Raw genomic sequence first — 14,681 nt, forward strand, 5'->3', positions numbered from 1 at the left:
TATAGTACGACCAACCGGGGGGAATCTCGCCAACACAAGAATGATATGGTAGTTCTTCCGGTATAGCAACAACGAAGAACCAGGAACGACCGTGTAACCAACCCTTTGCTCTCAATCTGTGCTGTCCTTCGTACAAGACGGTGGTTCCATTGGCTGATGCAGGGTCTTGTCCTGGAAGAGAGTGTGTCTGTGTGTCTCTTGTCCTCCTGGTTCCAAGCCCAGAGCTCCAGAGGGCGTTCAAGCTTGCAGGAAAGATATCAGCTGAAGTCAAATCCGGATAGACTCGGAATCATCAAGTGCACATATCCCTTTTATTGAACTGGCTGGGCCGGCCATTGTGCCTTTTGTTGCCGTGTTTTCTTTTCTTTTCTTTTCTTTTCTTTTTTTTGTTTCCCTTTCACGCAGAGTAGAATTTTATGACAGCGCACCTCTGCTCATAGTTTATTTCAGGGGTCGTTTGTAGGAAGGGCCGTTTGGCCTGGGCAGCCGGAAGTCACTGTCCGATCCCGGTTGGGTGTTGTTGGGTGTTCTTTAGGGTACTTCTTGGACACCGCAATGTTGTGTATAGTTCCCGCTTACCGGTATTTGCCTCTGTCATGACTGTAGTAGAAGCTTGTCTGTCTTCTGTTACTCATCAACTCGTCGGGTGCCAGACCTCACGCAGGCCCAATTGTAATTTTCTAGAAAGTCCAAACTGTGTCACCTGGAAGTGGTAGGCTTCTCCAAAGGGAGGCGAGAGCGGAAAGAGATTGGTCTTTCCCGATAATGATGATACTGAGGGTAGTATTTTCTTGCTTTTTTTCATTTCTCGTCCGTAGTGACACAATTGACCGTTAACTGTGTGACCATATGCTTAGAGGTAGTATCACCGAGACCGGGGTTGTCCGGATTTGACTCTGCGAGTGTCGTAGATAGAGATGTCCCCTAGTTATCGCTTGTTAGCACCGCAGTATTCACTGTGGAAAAAAAAAAGCCAATATAGTCTTGCAGATAAAATTTCAATGCCGGCCTAACCGTTGCAATTTGGGCCATCTATAGATGTTCGTGTGGTTTAATATGACAATGGAATAAAGACCGAGTCAGTGCGCAATTCCCCACCAAGTTGAATCTGACACTTCGCCAAATCAACCGAGTCGTCAATCGTCTGCTGATCTCTCTCCACAATATGCACGGAGGTCATGCTGGGGTTTGGGGGAAGTCGGAACGAGGGAACCGTTTTCCTGGGGATGGGGATATCGTTTCCCCAATGAGTCCAAAGTGCACTGACACTTGGCTAATTCCACTTCAAGTTCCAAGAACCCCAAGAAGAGTCTATACGAAGGGCCAATACATGTCGCCGCACAGCCCGTTCTCACTTCTCATCTCACGTCTGGCCAAGGGATAATCCCACCAATCCCTTCTCTCGGTGTCTTCCCCTCATTCCATGAGCACCCCGCTGTGTGACCGTGAAGTTATTATCTACGAAAGTCTTTTATTTATGTGTTTGGGGTCTGCTGTATCTCGAGTTCTTCCTTTGTATCGCAAGGTTTGACATCTCATGTCATGCGCAAATAGCCAAACTCGATTTGTTTTCCTCCGTAGATTCCTCTATCCATAACCATGCAGCCCTCAGATACCTTTGTGGGATCGATCGATCAAGGCACAACGAGCACCAGGTTTTTGATCTTCAACCGCGACGGCGACCCAGTAGCATCACATCAAGTCGAGTTCAGCCAAATCTACCCGAACTCGGGGTAAGTCCCAGTCCAATCCAATAGCCAGAAAGCCCACCTAGGATGCAGAATTGACCCAAATTAATCACTTCTAGTTGGCACGAACATGACCCTCTCGAGATCGTAACCTCAGTAGAGACCTGCATCGAGGAAGCCGTCCGGAACTTCGAAACACAAGGCCACACCCGAAGCAGCATCCAGAGCATCGGAATAACCAACCAGCGCGAAACAACCATAGTCTGGGACCACGAGACCGGCGAGCCCCTGTACAATGCCATTGTATGGACAGACACACGCTCCCAGGCGATCGTTGCAGAACTGAAACAGAAACCAGGGGCTGCGCAGCTCCAGACTCTCTGCGGTCTGCCGCTGTCAACCTACTCGTCGGCTACAAAGCTGCTCTGGATGTTGGCGCATGTCCCCAGAGTGAAGGATGCATTTGACCGCGGCACGCTGGCGTTTGGTACCGTCGATGCTTGGCTGGTCTACCGTTTGAACGGTGGCGTGGCTGCCAACGTCTTTGTCTCGGATTCGACAAACGCTTCGCGGACCATGTTTGTGAACCTGGAGACGTTGCAGTACGATCAGACGCTTCTGGACTTTTTTGGGATTAGGGGGAAGGTTCATTTGCCTAGGATTGTGCCCTCGTCTGATGCGACGGCGTATGGGGTTGTTGCTTCTGGGGCGTTGGCACGGGTTCCGATTATGGGATGTCTGGGTGATCAGTCTGCGGCGTTGGTTGGGCAGAAAGGGTTCTCGCCTGGAATGGCGAAAAACACTTATGGCACTGGTTGCTTTCTTCTGTACAATGTTGGTGACAAGCCCGTGTTCTCGACACATGGATTACTGGCTACGGTGGCTTACCACTTTGGTGGGAAGCCTATCTATGCACTGGAGGGAAGCATTGCTGTAGCTGGGTCTGGGATCAAATTCTTGCAGAACAACTTGAATTTCTTCCAGGAGTCTAAGGAGGTCAATGAACTTGCCTACTCGGTGGAAGACAGTGGTGGATGTGTATTTGTCACTGCCTTCAGTGGACTTTTCGCACCTTATTGGATTGATGACGCAAAAGGTACAATCTGTGAGTTTCTCTTCTCATCACCTGACTGTTGTATTCTATCTGACAGTGTGCAGTTGGGATCACCCAATACACCCAAAAGGGCCATATCGCACGTGCTACTCTAGAGGCAACCTGCTTCCAGACTAAAGCCATCCTAGACGCAATGGAGAAAGACAGCGGCCATGCACTCTCCGAACTGGCTGTAGATGGGGGTATGAGCAACTCAGACTTGGCAATGCAGGTAAGAACCTATCGACGCCGTCTTACCTTATACCTCGATGAACTTTGGACAAGGATTAATCTCATCTAAAATATAGACTCAAGCAGACCTGATATCTATCCCGGTCTACCGCCCCAAGATGCGTGAAACTACAGCTCTCGGCGCAGCAATTGCAGCTGGCCTTGCTGCTGGACTGTGGCACAACTTTGCCGAGCTACGCGACATCAATCGTTCTGGCGGTGTGGTCTTCGAGCCCCAAGTCCCGCGACAAGAGAGTGTTGCTAAATTCGGACAATGGGAAAAGGCTGTACGGATGAGTAGAGGCTGGGTGGGATCTAAGAGCACAGAGCAAAAAGAGGTCGCTAGTCCCAGAAACGGCACATATGCACCCGCGAAGGATCCTGGTCTACCTCCGTCTAAAGGATTACAGATCTCGGATACTTCATTGATCTCAGATGTGGTTAAGAGCTCAACATACATTGCCGCTGTCAAAGAGAGAGCTCATGTCTCAGTAAAGGAGATCGAAGCCACATACCCAACTGTACGGACGGGTCTGGGGAGTGTGCTATGTGATTTGGATGATGCAGATGAAGAGGATTTGTTCATGGAACTGCGGAAAGTGGAGATTTTGCAAAGACTGAGGAAGCTACGGAAGCGACAGTCAAACTCCTACTAATTGTATTCTTATTTCTCAAGAAGATGACTTGTACAGAAGGGTATTACACTAGAGTTTCTACTTCGTAAGCTTCCCAGAACTAGGCCTGCTTTAGGCAAAAAGCCTGCAACGACGGCTACGTGATTCGAGTGCGCCCGCGAGCGGAATTGGTTTGCGCCTTAGGCCACTCGGGGAAACTGCCATCTAGCCCTAATTTTCCAGATAATAGGCTTATGAGGGGAAAAGGAGCAAATTCGTATAGGAGGACTGGCTTCCAATTGGATGTCTGTCAGTCGCGACTAGCGACTAATGGCAATGAGTCCAGATGTAGATAGGTTTCAAATTCTAGCTGTTTCAGTTGAATACATAGGGTCTGGGGTTATGAAAGATCCAGATTCAGTATTTGCGAGACCCTATATACTCACCTAAGATTCCACCGGGAGGTATGCCGTAATAAGGGAATAGAGTTAAAGGGAGTGCGTTTAAACTGATCTTGGTCAACACCGACAAGTAATAAAGACTGGAATCTTTCTACTTCAATACTTATGTGAGTAGCTGATGGAGATCTGTATTTGTTCCTTTGCTCTAGAGTAAACCAACCCACTACTGAGAAGGAGAAGGCAAGAATTTGGAAACTAGGAGAATGACTACCCCAATGTATGATACCTTTGGTGTTCTTCGCAATGCAAAATCTAGAAAACCTTTTCTCATTACGGCGGTTTGGCCGAGTGGTCTAAGGCGATTGACTAGAACGTTCTTGAGATCAAGTTAAATCTTGAAATCAAGTATCCTTAATCAATTCCGTTCGCGGGCGCATGTTCGAATCATGCAGCCGTCGTAAACTTTTTGCTTCACTAGCCTAGTGTGGCGAGACATCTATAGAACTAAGAAGATTGGAATAGGAAGAAGGCGGATCTGCTTTTTACCATACCTAATAACTACCTTCCTACCTATGTATCCATGTATAATTATGTTTGATTTAGATATTTGATATAGCACAACATAGTTATAAGTTATTACCTAACTAGATAGTTAAATTCTATGCCCTAACAAAAGGGAAAATTTGCGTTTGGGCGTTAACCGATTCGGGGTTAGTGTGTTTACTTAGTAGCACTTGGCAAAACCACATCGGGAAATCCACACTATGCCTTTGTCACATATATTAAGGGTGTGTCTAGCAAGCAAAAATTTGACGACGGCTGCATGATTCGAACATGCGCCCGCGAACGGAATTGATTAAGGATACTTGATTTCAAGATTTAACTTGATCTCAAGAACGTTCTAGTCAATCGCCTTAGACCACTCGGCCAAACCGCCGTATATATTGTCGTTGGCCAAAAAGTGCTACAGTAAGAGAAATCAATTCTGTACATACATCTTCGTTCGTTTGGGTGTTCTGAATGAAGTTATAGGACGAGTAAAACCGTGTCTACTGTTGCCGGGACTAGTACTGACAACGACTTGTTATTGAAGGCATTCTTCCTATACACGTAGTTATGTCAGGATTTGGAATTGATGGAGTCTGTCTGTGTCCACAGATACGAAGAGAAGAAAGAAGTGATCAACAGAAGACTCAATAGCATATATGCTGATGATGATCTCTATGGTGCCATGGAGCCTATCTAAATAGCTTCATGGGACAAAGGAAACAAAAGCACAAAGCCTGGGAAGATCTAGCAAAAAGCAAATTAAAATCTACTACAAACTGCATGGATGCGTCAGAAATTTATAATGGTGCCTTATTGTAGGGCTTTTAGGGATTGTTCACGGGTATAGATCTACCTACGGGATACTAAGAATGCAAGAATATGAATTCCACCTTGTTCGAAAAGTTAAAAGTAGGGCATAAACTCAAGTCTCAAAAGATATCATATCATACTGTAGTTCGAAGAATCAACCATACCTCAAGCAACTCTTGCCTTAGCGCCACTACGCACAGCCTCTTCGCCCTCCTTGAGGAAAACGCAATTCAACTCGGAGCCAGGACTGAGAGTAACTTCAAACCGAAGCACCGGATCTTCAACTTTGTCTTTCCCACCAACCGGCAGCGCAATAATGCGCTCATAAGCCTGCAAAATCCGAATAACTGTGTACCCCATCTCAATAATAGCAAATTGCTGTCCAATACAGATCCGCGGTCCACCATTGAACGGAATGAAATGCCACGGTCGGGGCTGCCAGCCGGAAACCCACCTCTCAGGAATCCACTTCCCAGGATCGAAGTAGTTCTTCGATCCAGGGCCGTCATACAGATCAGGATCCCGCTGCATCAACATCGTCGAGTAGACAACCCGCGAGTTTGCACGCACACCCACAGGTGCTAGCCCATCCGGCCCACCGCCACGTGGAAGCGTCGTATCGTGCAAAGAATAGCGTACGTTGAAGGGCACGACTGGATACAAACGCATCGTCTCGTGCAACACTGCGTTGAGATACTTCATCTCCTTGAGATCCGCGTAGCTGGGTTTCTGGGCGTTGGCGCCGACGCTAAGTCTATTGCGGATCTCGTCGCGCAACTTGGCGACAACTTCTGGGTTCCGCGACAGCTCGAAGAGGCAGAATGATAGTGTGGCGGCTGTTGTGTCGCGGCCTGCGAGGAGGACGGCGACAAGTTGGTCACGGAGGACGCGGGGATCACGGGTAAAGCTGGCTAGGGCATCGAGGAAGGTCTCGTGCTTTGAGAGCTTCTCATTGAGTTCGTCGGGTGAGTGGGCGAGGACGGTCTGGATGTATGGCTGAATAAACTCGTCCATGATCTTGAGGTTCTTGCGGAATTCCGTGCGTGACATGAAGTAGCTAAAGACTCTGTTTAGGGTTTGTTAGATTAGGTTCTGCGAGCTCCAATGAAAGGTTGTGCTTGCGTCGCACAGGATCGAGTCTCATCACTCACCCGAAACGGAAGTACTCCGCTTGGCGCTGTTGCACATATCTAAACGCTTCAGCGAAGCGTGTTGCCGGGTTATCAAGACTGTCTGTGCCCTGGCCGAGCAGGTAGTCCGTTGCTGCATCGAGGGTATACCGGAAGAAGAGTGATCCGACGTCCACTACCTTGCTGCTGCTGGGTGAGTGGCTGCCGCCAAGAAGCGGGATGAGTTTCTGAACATGCTTCTCGAAAATTTCCGTGTCGACAATGCGATCACGCACGAACATGGGACGGATGAGCTGACGGGAGCGAGACCATAGTTCGCCGTCTGTGGTAAAGATGCTGTCGCCAAGGAACTCCTTCCACTCCTGGTGAAAGGTTTCACCCTTACCGTAGTCGGCGAACTGACCGGTGAGGACTGCCTTGATATTTTCTGGGTCCTTGGTGATGACCATACGGGTGGAAATGCCAGCGTCCAATTCGGCTGTCTTCACATTGTTTAGGCCCCCTGCTTGGCCGACTTTTGTATCCCAGAACTCTATATCGCGGTTCACTTGATTGGCTTGGTAACCTTGGAAAATAAAATCGAGAGCGTATGGGAGCCGGAACCCAATTTTGGGAGCTCTGACACCGAGACGGGCGATTTGTGCTGAAGCTTGGAACTTCCGGAACACGCAGAATGCAACGAATAGTCCTAGAAGCCATACTGAGGCCCGACTGAATGTCGTCCCGGTCAGGAGGTCTTCAATCATAGCGCCGTTAGACTATACCAAGTTAGGTTTAGTCTGGCTTCTGTCTTGGAGGGCGCGTTCAAAATAAGAGAAAAAGGACTGGTATGTTGCATAACATACGGCAGGGAAGGCTAGTTATGAAGACGAACTTGTCAAACAGTATGAACCATACGGGTTGCAGCGTTTATCAATCTGGGGACACAACCACACTAGTTTTCAGAGAATACCTCTGAACATTTAGTATCCAATGATGTGTGTTCCTCATGCCCCAAATAGGTGTAGAGGATGGCCTAAAGGAGCCGTGCTTGCGAACCCCGCATTATGTGACTTCATCCTTTGTTCATTGATCCCTCGTTGATCTGATATTGCAATATGGGGCTGGCCTAGGCATAGATCCCCACAGCGTTCAGTTGTGGTCTCGGTTTCACACCGTATAATTATTGTGGGGGCACCGACGATCTGGGGAAGATGTCCCATGGTGAAGACATGACACCTCGGCAGACAGGGGTTGATGGCATATGATTCCGAGCGGGGAGATCGACAGCGCTTTGTGGATAGGTGGCCTGCAGCCACATAAACGTCCCTACGCCGCTAAACTAGTTAGTTTTGCGTACATGCTTTTCATTAAGGCCTGAGGCAGTGTTGTATGCCTGATATTTCAGATATAATATATTCATGCCTCAGGCTACGGACCTAGAAGCCTTGGGACAATTGCTATTCCTTTCTCAGACGTCACTTGACCGTGAGTCCTTTGTCTGGATACTCTCTTTGTATATAGAACCCATTTAGCCCCGTTCACAACAACCAACTCAATAGCTTGGTGGCGGAACAATAGCCATTGTGAACATATAAACCCAAACTTCAGTAGTTGCAAGGTCCATTCCTTATGACTTTCAACAAGTCAGATTTCTTCTCTCTTTCATCTGACTATTGCAACACAGTTCGATCAAAGCAAGACCTTCTCTTCATTAATAGCAAAATCAACCTTGTGGTTGTTTGCATTGTATGTTCTGCCCCACCTCACCGCCGGCCAGCCACAGCCACGTGATCAAACATCCGTTTTGGTCGTCGGGTCTTTAGCTTCACTTCAATCTGCTTGCTAAAGTTCTGCTTTCTCTACCAGAACCTGTTACTGGTCTATTAAAACTCACCCTCTAACCTCAACTGCCATCGCCTACCGTTTTAATCGCATCTTCATTGTTAGTCGCGCCGATAAGATCCGAAACGCCTTTATCGGGTGGCGCAAGTTCTTTTATCAGCACTGCTCCCTCTTTGTGAATTTCTCACCAACCTTTCACTTTTCCCTGACTCTACAATCGCCTTCGCCATGCTGCCTCAAATCACCTTGGAAACGCCTCTTGCGCGAGCAGTCGCAAATGTCATCCAGCCGAAATTGGTGGAGATGGGTTGGAGTGATGGCCAAGAGTCACCACTGATCGAATACATCGTTCTCATGCTGGTCAACGGCAAGACTGAAGAGCAAATAGCCACCGAGCTTTCAAATGATTTTCTTGGCCTCCAGGAAGGTGACACTGCGGCCCTCGAGTTTTCACAATGGCTTTTCACTCAAGTCGAGTTGCTCAACCAACAAATCAACGGGGCTGCTCCAGCCTCGAACGACACCACCATGGGCCAGCTGAACCCTTCGGCCATGGAATTCGACAACTCAGCTCAAACGACGCCCAATCCGTTCGGAGAGGCCAACGGCCAGGATGCCGAGATGGCGGAGGCCGGAAACGAGATGTAGGTTTTACCATGCCTTTCTGCTAATGCCTATAACATGCTGACAGTGCTCCTCAATAGCCCCACAGGACCGAAAGCGATGCGCAACGGCAGAGGCGGCAAGGGAAGGATGTTGAACCAAATCAATCGAAACCTAGACCGTGGCTCGGATGCAGCTCTGCACCGTGTGCGGGGACAAGGAAACGGGCGCATCGGTCACAACGGCCGGGGTCAAATGAGAGGCGGACAACAAAATGGTCGCGGTGGCCGTGCCATGGGAATGCAAGGCAACCCCATGATGCAGATGACCCCCGAAAACCAGATGCAGCTTATGTCGATGTTGGAGGAACAAGCTCGCATGATGTCGCAATTCATGCCTGGCTTCATGCCACCCGCTGTCAACCCCGCTTTCCAGACTGGTTCCCAGAATGGCCCTCAGGGTCGTTCGCTCTTCAATCGGGTGGAGCGAGGTGGCCAGCGTGGAGGAAAGCGCGGATACAACAAACCGAGAGCGGCAGAAGGAGCAGATGTGGACATGGACAGCACAACGGGTGGTGAACAAGATGAAAGCAACCCCGACACTGTGTGTCGCTTCAACCAACGATGCTCGCGACAGGATTGCCCGTTTGCCCATCAATCACCTGCCGCCCCCGAAGGTACTTCAATCGATCCTTCCGACACTTGCTCATTCGGTGCTGCTTGCAAGAACAAGAAATGCACCGGGCGCCACCCTTCACCAGCAGTGCGATCCGCTCACCAGGCAGAGGCCATGTGTCGGTTCTTTCCTCACTGTACCAACCCCACCTGTCCCTTCAAGCACCCGAGTATGCCAGTCTGCCGCAATGGAGCCGACTGCAAGACTGAAGGATGCAAGTTTACACATGTCGAGACCGCCTGCAAGTTTAATCCCTGCCTGAACCCCAAGTGCCCCTATAAGCACACCGAGGGCCAGCGCGGTGCTTACACCGACAAGGTGTGGACTCCGCACTCTGGGGAGCATGTCAGCGAGCGCAAGTTTGTCACGGATGTGGATGGACCGCAAGAGTTAATCAAACCGGAGACCGAGGAGAACACTCAGAGCCAAAGCCAGGAGCTGACTGCGTGACTCCGCCTGACATGACTGACAATGAAGAAAAGTCGAAAAAAAACACACGTCCCACAACAGTCTGTTTCTGAAGCGAAGAATACTATGTACAATCCGATCTTGATCAATGAACGAGGAATGGCTGGAGGGAATGGCGTTGATACTCTTTATGCATTTGCTTTTGTTTCAGATACTATTATCTGGTCTGTTCATAGATTCCCCCGTTGACCTTCAAAAGAATAATACCGAAGCGAAGATGAATTCGCGAATGTCTCACGAACCACTGTGCAAGCGTAGGATTGCTGTAGGCAGACCAGCCCTGGAGGCTGCCCGCGTAGCTTAAGTAAGGACGGAAGCTCCCGAGGACCTTCGGGTTTAGCTTTAATTATCCCACCACCAACGTTGCTCAGATCAGCAGAGATGTTGCTACCATGTGTCTCTAGAGCAGTAAGACCAGGACGAACGCAATTGATTCATCTCAATGATCAGAAACGCGCATACACTGCCGCCGTTCTTGGTGGTGGCATCACTGGACTCACAGCCGCCTGGCAACTCACGCAAGACCCTACATGCAAACAGGTCATCTTGTTCGAGAAAACGGACCGGCTCGGTGGTTGGATAAATTCTGAAACAGTTCCTGTTGATGGTGGCAATGTCGTGTTTGAGTATGGGCCGCGGACCTTAAAGAGCTCGCTGCCAGGATCACTCCCTCTGCTTTACCTGGTGAGTATTGCTCGTGTGCGCATACTCAGAATCGAAAAGCTTTCATATGCTGACCCTATTAAAAGGCTACAAATCTAGGCTTGTACGACGACCTCATTGTTACCCCCAACACGAGCCCCGCGGCCCGAAATCGTTACATTTACTACCCGGACCGTCTCGTTCGTATGCCGGCGCCAAAGCCTGAACTCTCTTTTGGGGAAAACTTGCAAATCTTTATGGATACTATGCAAGAGCCGCTATTTAACAAATTTCTCTCGGGGATAGCGAAGGATGTCTTCACTCCGCCCCGGCACCCAACCGAATGGGCGAAGGATGAATCTGTTGCCGACTTCATCAGACGTCGTTTTGGCCCCAATGTTGCAGATAATCTAGTCTCTGCTGTGTACCATGGAATCTATGCTGGTGATATCGATCGATTGAGTGCCCAAGCACTATTGGGTAGCATTCGCAACCTTGAGGGAGGCATTGGGGGCATCGGTGGGTTGGTTTCTGGTGGAGTTACGGCATCCCTTATCTCCAGGTCAATCTCTAAAACGAGAACTCGGAATATGGATGATTTCATGGCCATAGACGCCATGCCCGCAGGCCCCGAATTAGTGCGCCGTCAGCATGATTTAGAAGTCCTTGCGGCCGGAGCTAGTACTTTCACCTTTAAGAGGGGAGTCGGCCAGCTTATTCAAGCACTGATTGCTTCATTGAAAGCATCCGGCAAAGTCGACCTCCGATTGAACACAGAGATCAAAGCTTTGAGTAAAGAGTCTACTGCTGCCATTGCTGTATGTGAATTATTCTGCATTGCCATGCTATGTCCCTGAACTCCCTGGACCCTGAGATTGATGCTGACTGTCAATAGATGGAATATTGGTCACACAGGCACAATCAAATCAAGACATTTGACTATCGATATGTCATCTCTACTATCCCTCCAGTTTCACTTGCGAACATCATGCGCAAACCCGAACAGTCACATGCCGAGATGATCCCCGTCGGCTTAACCCCATCTCTACTACGCAAACAGAACTACGCCGTGACGGTAATGGTCGTTAATCTCTATTACCCAAATCCCAACCTTCTACCCGTGGAGGATGGCTTTGGATACCTCATACCGCGTTCGATCCCCTACAAGCAGAACCCAGAATGTGGACTTGGTGTCATCTTCGCCTCGTCCTCTAGTGTAGGGAACGGAGCGGACCCTTCATCATCTGAAGTCAGCCAAGATTCTGCACCTGGAACGAAACTCACCGTCATGCTAGGTGGACATTACTGGGATGGTTTCGAAGAGTATCCAGACCACGACACTGCTGTGAAAATGGCCCGCGACATGCTCAAGAGACACATGAATATCACCGATACTCCGACTGTCGCGCGGAGTCGTCTCCAGAAGGATGCTATTCCTCAGTACACAGTCGGCCATCTGGACCGTATGTATAAGCTCTCGCACACAGTTCGCAAAGAGTACAGCAAGCGGCTCATTCTTGCGGGAAACTGGTATAATGGCGTAAGTGTGGGCGACTGTGTCAAACAGGGTATCCTATCTGCCACCTACGGCATTGGAAGAATCCCGCTCAATGATGAGCCTAGTCCGTGGCGTCCATGGACTTCCTTTGATTATGAACGTTGGAACCTCCGGGGTGGCATTGTGACGTCTCCTGTTCGTCTTGTTGACTCCGAAATCTGATACCATGTGACTGGATCATGTGGTTTTTCTACTTGTGTCTGGGAATGTACACGAAGGTCTAAGCCATGTATATTAAATGTATTATTGTAATATATATTTTTCTTGTTGAAAGTTGGAGATCGACGGCATTAGCAGGATACCAAACGTTTAAGGTGTTCACTTCCTAATGTCTAATCCAATTCCAGCCCATGTTCGGTCAACAGAATGTTGGATTTAATCCATTTATGAAGTCTGTTACTCTCCTCAGTTCTTAGATCCCAATTCAGGATCAAGGGCGGGGGAGCACCAGGACTCCCGATTGAGGGAACCGGATAGATGTGGCAGCAGCCTGAATCCCTCGCAGTCGAAGCGATGGGTGACTGGAAGGCTAGAACCGATTGGCGGCAATGTATCCTGCCATGAAGGTATACCACATCACACTTCCCATCACGTGTCACAATGATGTAGGATAGCCTGATAGCCCCCGACGGACTCCCAGGGTGGTTGCAGGTAGCCCTGGTGATGATTATATGCATATGGGCACATACTCAGCACATGGGCATGGGGTATTGAATCTGATCTTACCCCGCGTTTAAGGTTCAAAAAGGCACTCAAGGAATCTCATTGCTTTCACCATTCTTCTTATCACCATTGGAATCAAAGCCCAACACATCCAGCTGCCGCACAAGTTCCTGAATCTTGATGACCTTCTCCAACTGCTCAGGCAACAGGGCCTCTCCCTGCTGCTTCTTGTCGCGAAGATCCCGCGCCTGGCGGAGTTTCTTCTTCAGACCGCGGGCTTTCTTCTCCTTCTCAGCTTCGAGATCAATCGGCTCTTCAGTAGGCTTTTCTTCCTTAGGTGCGGGTGCCGGGGCACGCCAATTGTTTGACTCTGCGCCCTTGCCCTCAGCGGTGGGGCCGGCTTCGTCAGTTTCCTTCGCATTTCGTTTGGCTTCGCGGCGTTTGGCGTTCTTGTTGCTGGCGGCAGTGGTGGCGGTGATTGTAGGTTTTGCTGCGATCTTGGTTTTATCGTCTTCACTACTCAAGGTTTCCGCACCCGGCACCCCGCCTTTTCCGCGGTTCTTCCATGCAGCCGCAGCCCGGTTTTTGTATAGTTCGACGTCTTCGGGAGGCTTGTAGCCAGGGCGCACGCGGATCTCTTTGCGCTTAGATCCGTCGGCACGGACTGAGGAGGGAATGTATCGTTCGCCGGTTTGGGCATTGGTGGTGATGCCGGACCTGGCGACGTTGGAGGCCATGGTGTGGTGTGGAGGGTCAAATTTGAGTAATGAAATTGTCAAATGAGAAATATCTGATAGTAACTTGACAGAGTCAAGCCCCAAGGCAGAGAGCAATAGCTTTAAAGATCGAAAGAGAAAAACAACGCGAACATCGAAAGTTGAGTGCGGAAGGCCGGAGGCTCGGCCAATCAGCGGACCGGCAATTCCCGCAGATTCAGCCTTCGCAACTTCAACCTCACAACTTCACCTCTCGTTGCCCCATCCTTCAGTCCAATCCTTTGATTTAGGTCGTGTGAAAACACCCCAATCCCTCACAATGGCTGGCGTATGTCTATACTCCCTCTCCCAGATCCTCTATTTCCACTGCTATGTCCAGTACTGACTGACCTCTCGCATGACAGCTCGCAAACGTTATCTACTCGCATGTCTCCCCTTCCTAGGTCCTACGATCGCGATCGAAATTGTCCAATTGAAATCTAACCGAGGCATTATTCTCTGTGTTTAGGACCTTCATCCGCAAGAACACTGTTCTCCTGACCACTGCTTTTGCCGGTGCCTTTGCTTTTGAGCTGTGGGTTATATCGAATCTCCGAGCATGCTAGGCATGTCGCGCCCTTAATGCGGAAGACTGACCATGAAATGTCAAAACAGTGCCTTTGACATCACCTCCAACAAGGTCTGGGACAGCTGGAACCAGGGCGTATGTGAACCTCTTTCCCGATTGACCGTCTACAATACCCGAGGCTAGGACCCACGCTGACTATTTCTCTCTCACCCTACAGCGCCAATGGAAGGACATCAAGCACCGTTATATGGTTAAGGAGGAGGAGGAGGACGAGTAAATAGACTTGCCGAAAGTGATGTTGGGTATACCCTACAGCGGGTAAGGGGGCATGGAAAAGCCAGCGAAGCTCATGCCTGTTGTTTCTCATCCCATATGTGGGCTTGTACGTGATAGATGGAAATCTGTATTTTGACTTGCAATCCTTCTGGTCCTCTGCATGGTTTATGCG

General features: G+C 49.4%; 6 protein-coding genes across 6 annotated transcripts; 4 read left to right on the plus strand and 2 right to left on the minus strand.

Moving 5' to 3' along the window:
- Window positions 1-1,599: 1,599 nt before the first annotated feature.
- N7489_010763 (glycerol kinase) lies at window positions 1,600-3,668 on the plus strand (the record flags this gene model as incomplete). Its single annotated transcript, XM_056716512.1, has 4 exons — window positions 1,600-1,733; window positions 1,808-2,793; window positions 2,847-3,013; window positions 3,090-3,668. The coding sequence occupies 4 exons, from the start codon at window positions 1,600-1,602 to the stop codon at window positions 3,666-3,668; spliced, it is 1,866 nt and encodes a 621-aa protein (XP_056564134.1).
- Window positions 3,669-5,551: 1,883 nt separating this feature from the next.
- N7489_010764 (cytochrome P450) lies at window positions 5,552-7,262 on the minus strand (the record flags this gene model as incomplete). The annotated part of the gene is made up of 2 exons (XM_056716513.1): window positions 5,552-6,452; window positions 6,538-7,262. 2 exons carry the CDS (start codon window positions 7,260-7,262, stop codon window positions 5,552-5,554), a joined length of 1,626 nt encoding a protein of 541 aa, XP_056564135.1.
- Window positions 7,263-8,568: 1,306 nt separating this feature from the next.
- Window positions 8,569-10,068, plus strand: N7489_010765 (mRNA-binding protein NAB2; the record flags this gene model as incomplete). Its single annotated transcript, XM_056716514.1, has 2 exons — window positions 8,569-8,984; window positions 9,045-10,068. 2 exons carry the CDS (start codon window positions 8,569-8,571, stop codon window positions 10,066-10,068), a joined length of 1,440 nt encoding a protein of 479 aa, XP_056564136.1.
- Window positions 10,069-10,467: 399 nt separating this feature from the next.
- On the plus strand, window positions 10,468-12,448 carry hem14 (oxygen-dependent protoporphyrinogen oxidase; the record flags this gene model as incomplete). Its single annotated transcript, XM_056716515.1, has 3 exons — window positions 10,468-10,770; window positions 10,836-11,546; window positions 11,624-12,448. The coding sequence occupies 3 exons, from the start codon at window positions 10,468-10,470 to the stop codon at window positions 12,446-12,448; spliced, it is 1,839 nt and encodes a 612-aa protein (XP_056564137.1).
- A 590-nt stretch (window positions 12,449-13,038) lies between these two features.
- N7489_010767 (putative RNA binding protein Pym) lies at window positions 13,039-13,686 on the minus strand (the record flags this gene model as incomplete). Its single annotated transcript, XM_056716516.1, has 1 exon — window positions 13,039-13,686. One exon carries the CDS (start codon window positions 13,684-13,686, stop codon window positions 13,039-13,041), a length of 648 nt encoding a protein of 215 aa, XP_056564138.1.
- A 298-nt stretch (window positions 13,687-13,984) lies between these two features.
- Window positions 13,985-14,510, plus strand: N7489_010768 (cytochrome b-c1 complex subunit 9; the record flags this gene model as incomplete). Its single annotated transcript, XM_056716517.1, has 5 exons — window positions 13,985-13,993; window positions 14,070-14,089; window positions 14,174-14,239; window positions 14,320-14,368; window positions 14,451-14,510. The coding sequence occupies 5 exons, from the start codon at window positions 13,985-13,987 to the stop codon at window positions 14,508-14,510; spliced, it is 204 nt and encodes a 67-aa protein (XP_056564139.1).
- Between the last annotated feature and the right edge of the window lie 171 nt (window positions 14,511-14,681).

Source organism: Penicillium chrysogenum (genome assembly GCF_028827035.1).
Source record: "Penicillium chrysogenum strain IBT 35668 chromosome Unknown utg000005l_segment0_segment0, whole genome shotgun sequence".
Lineage (NCBI taxonomy): Eukaryota > Fungi > Ascomycota > Eurotiomycetes > Eurotiales > Aspergillaceae > Penicillium > Penicillium chrysogenum.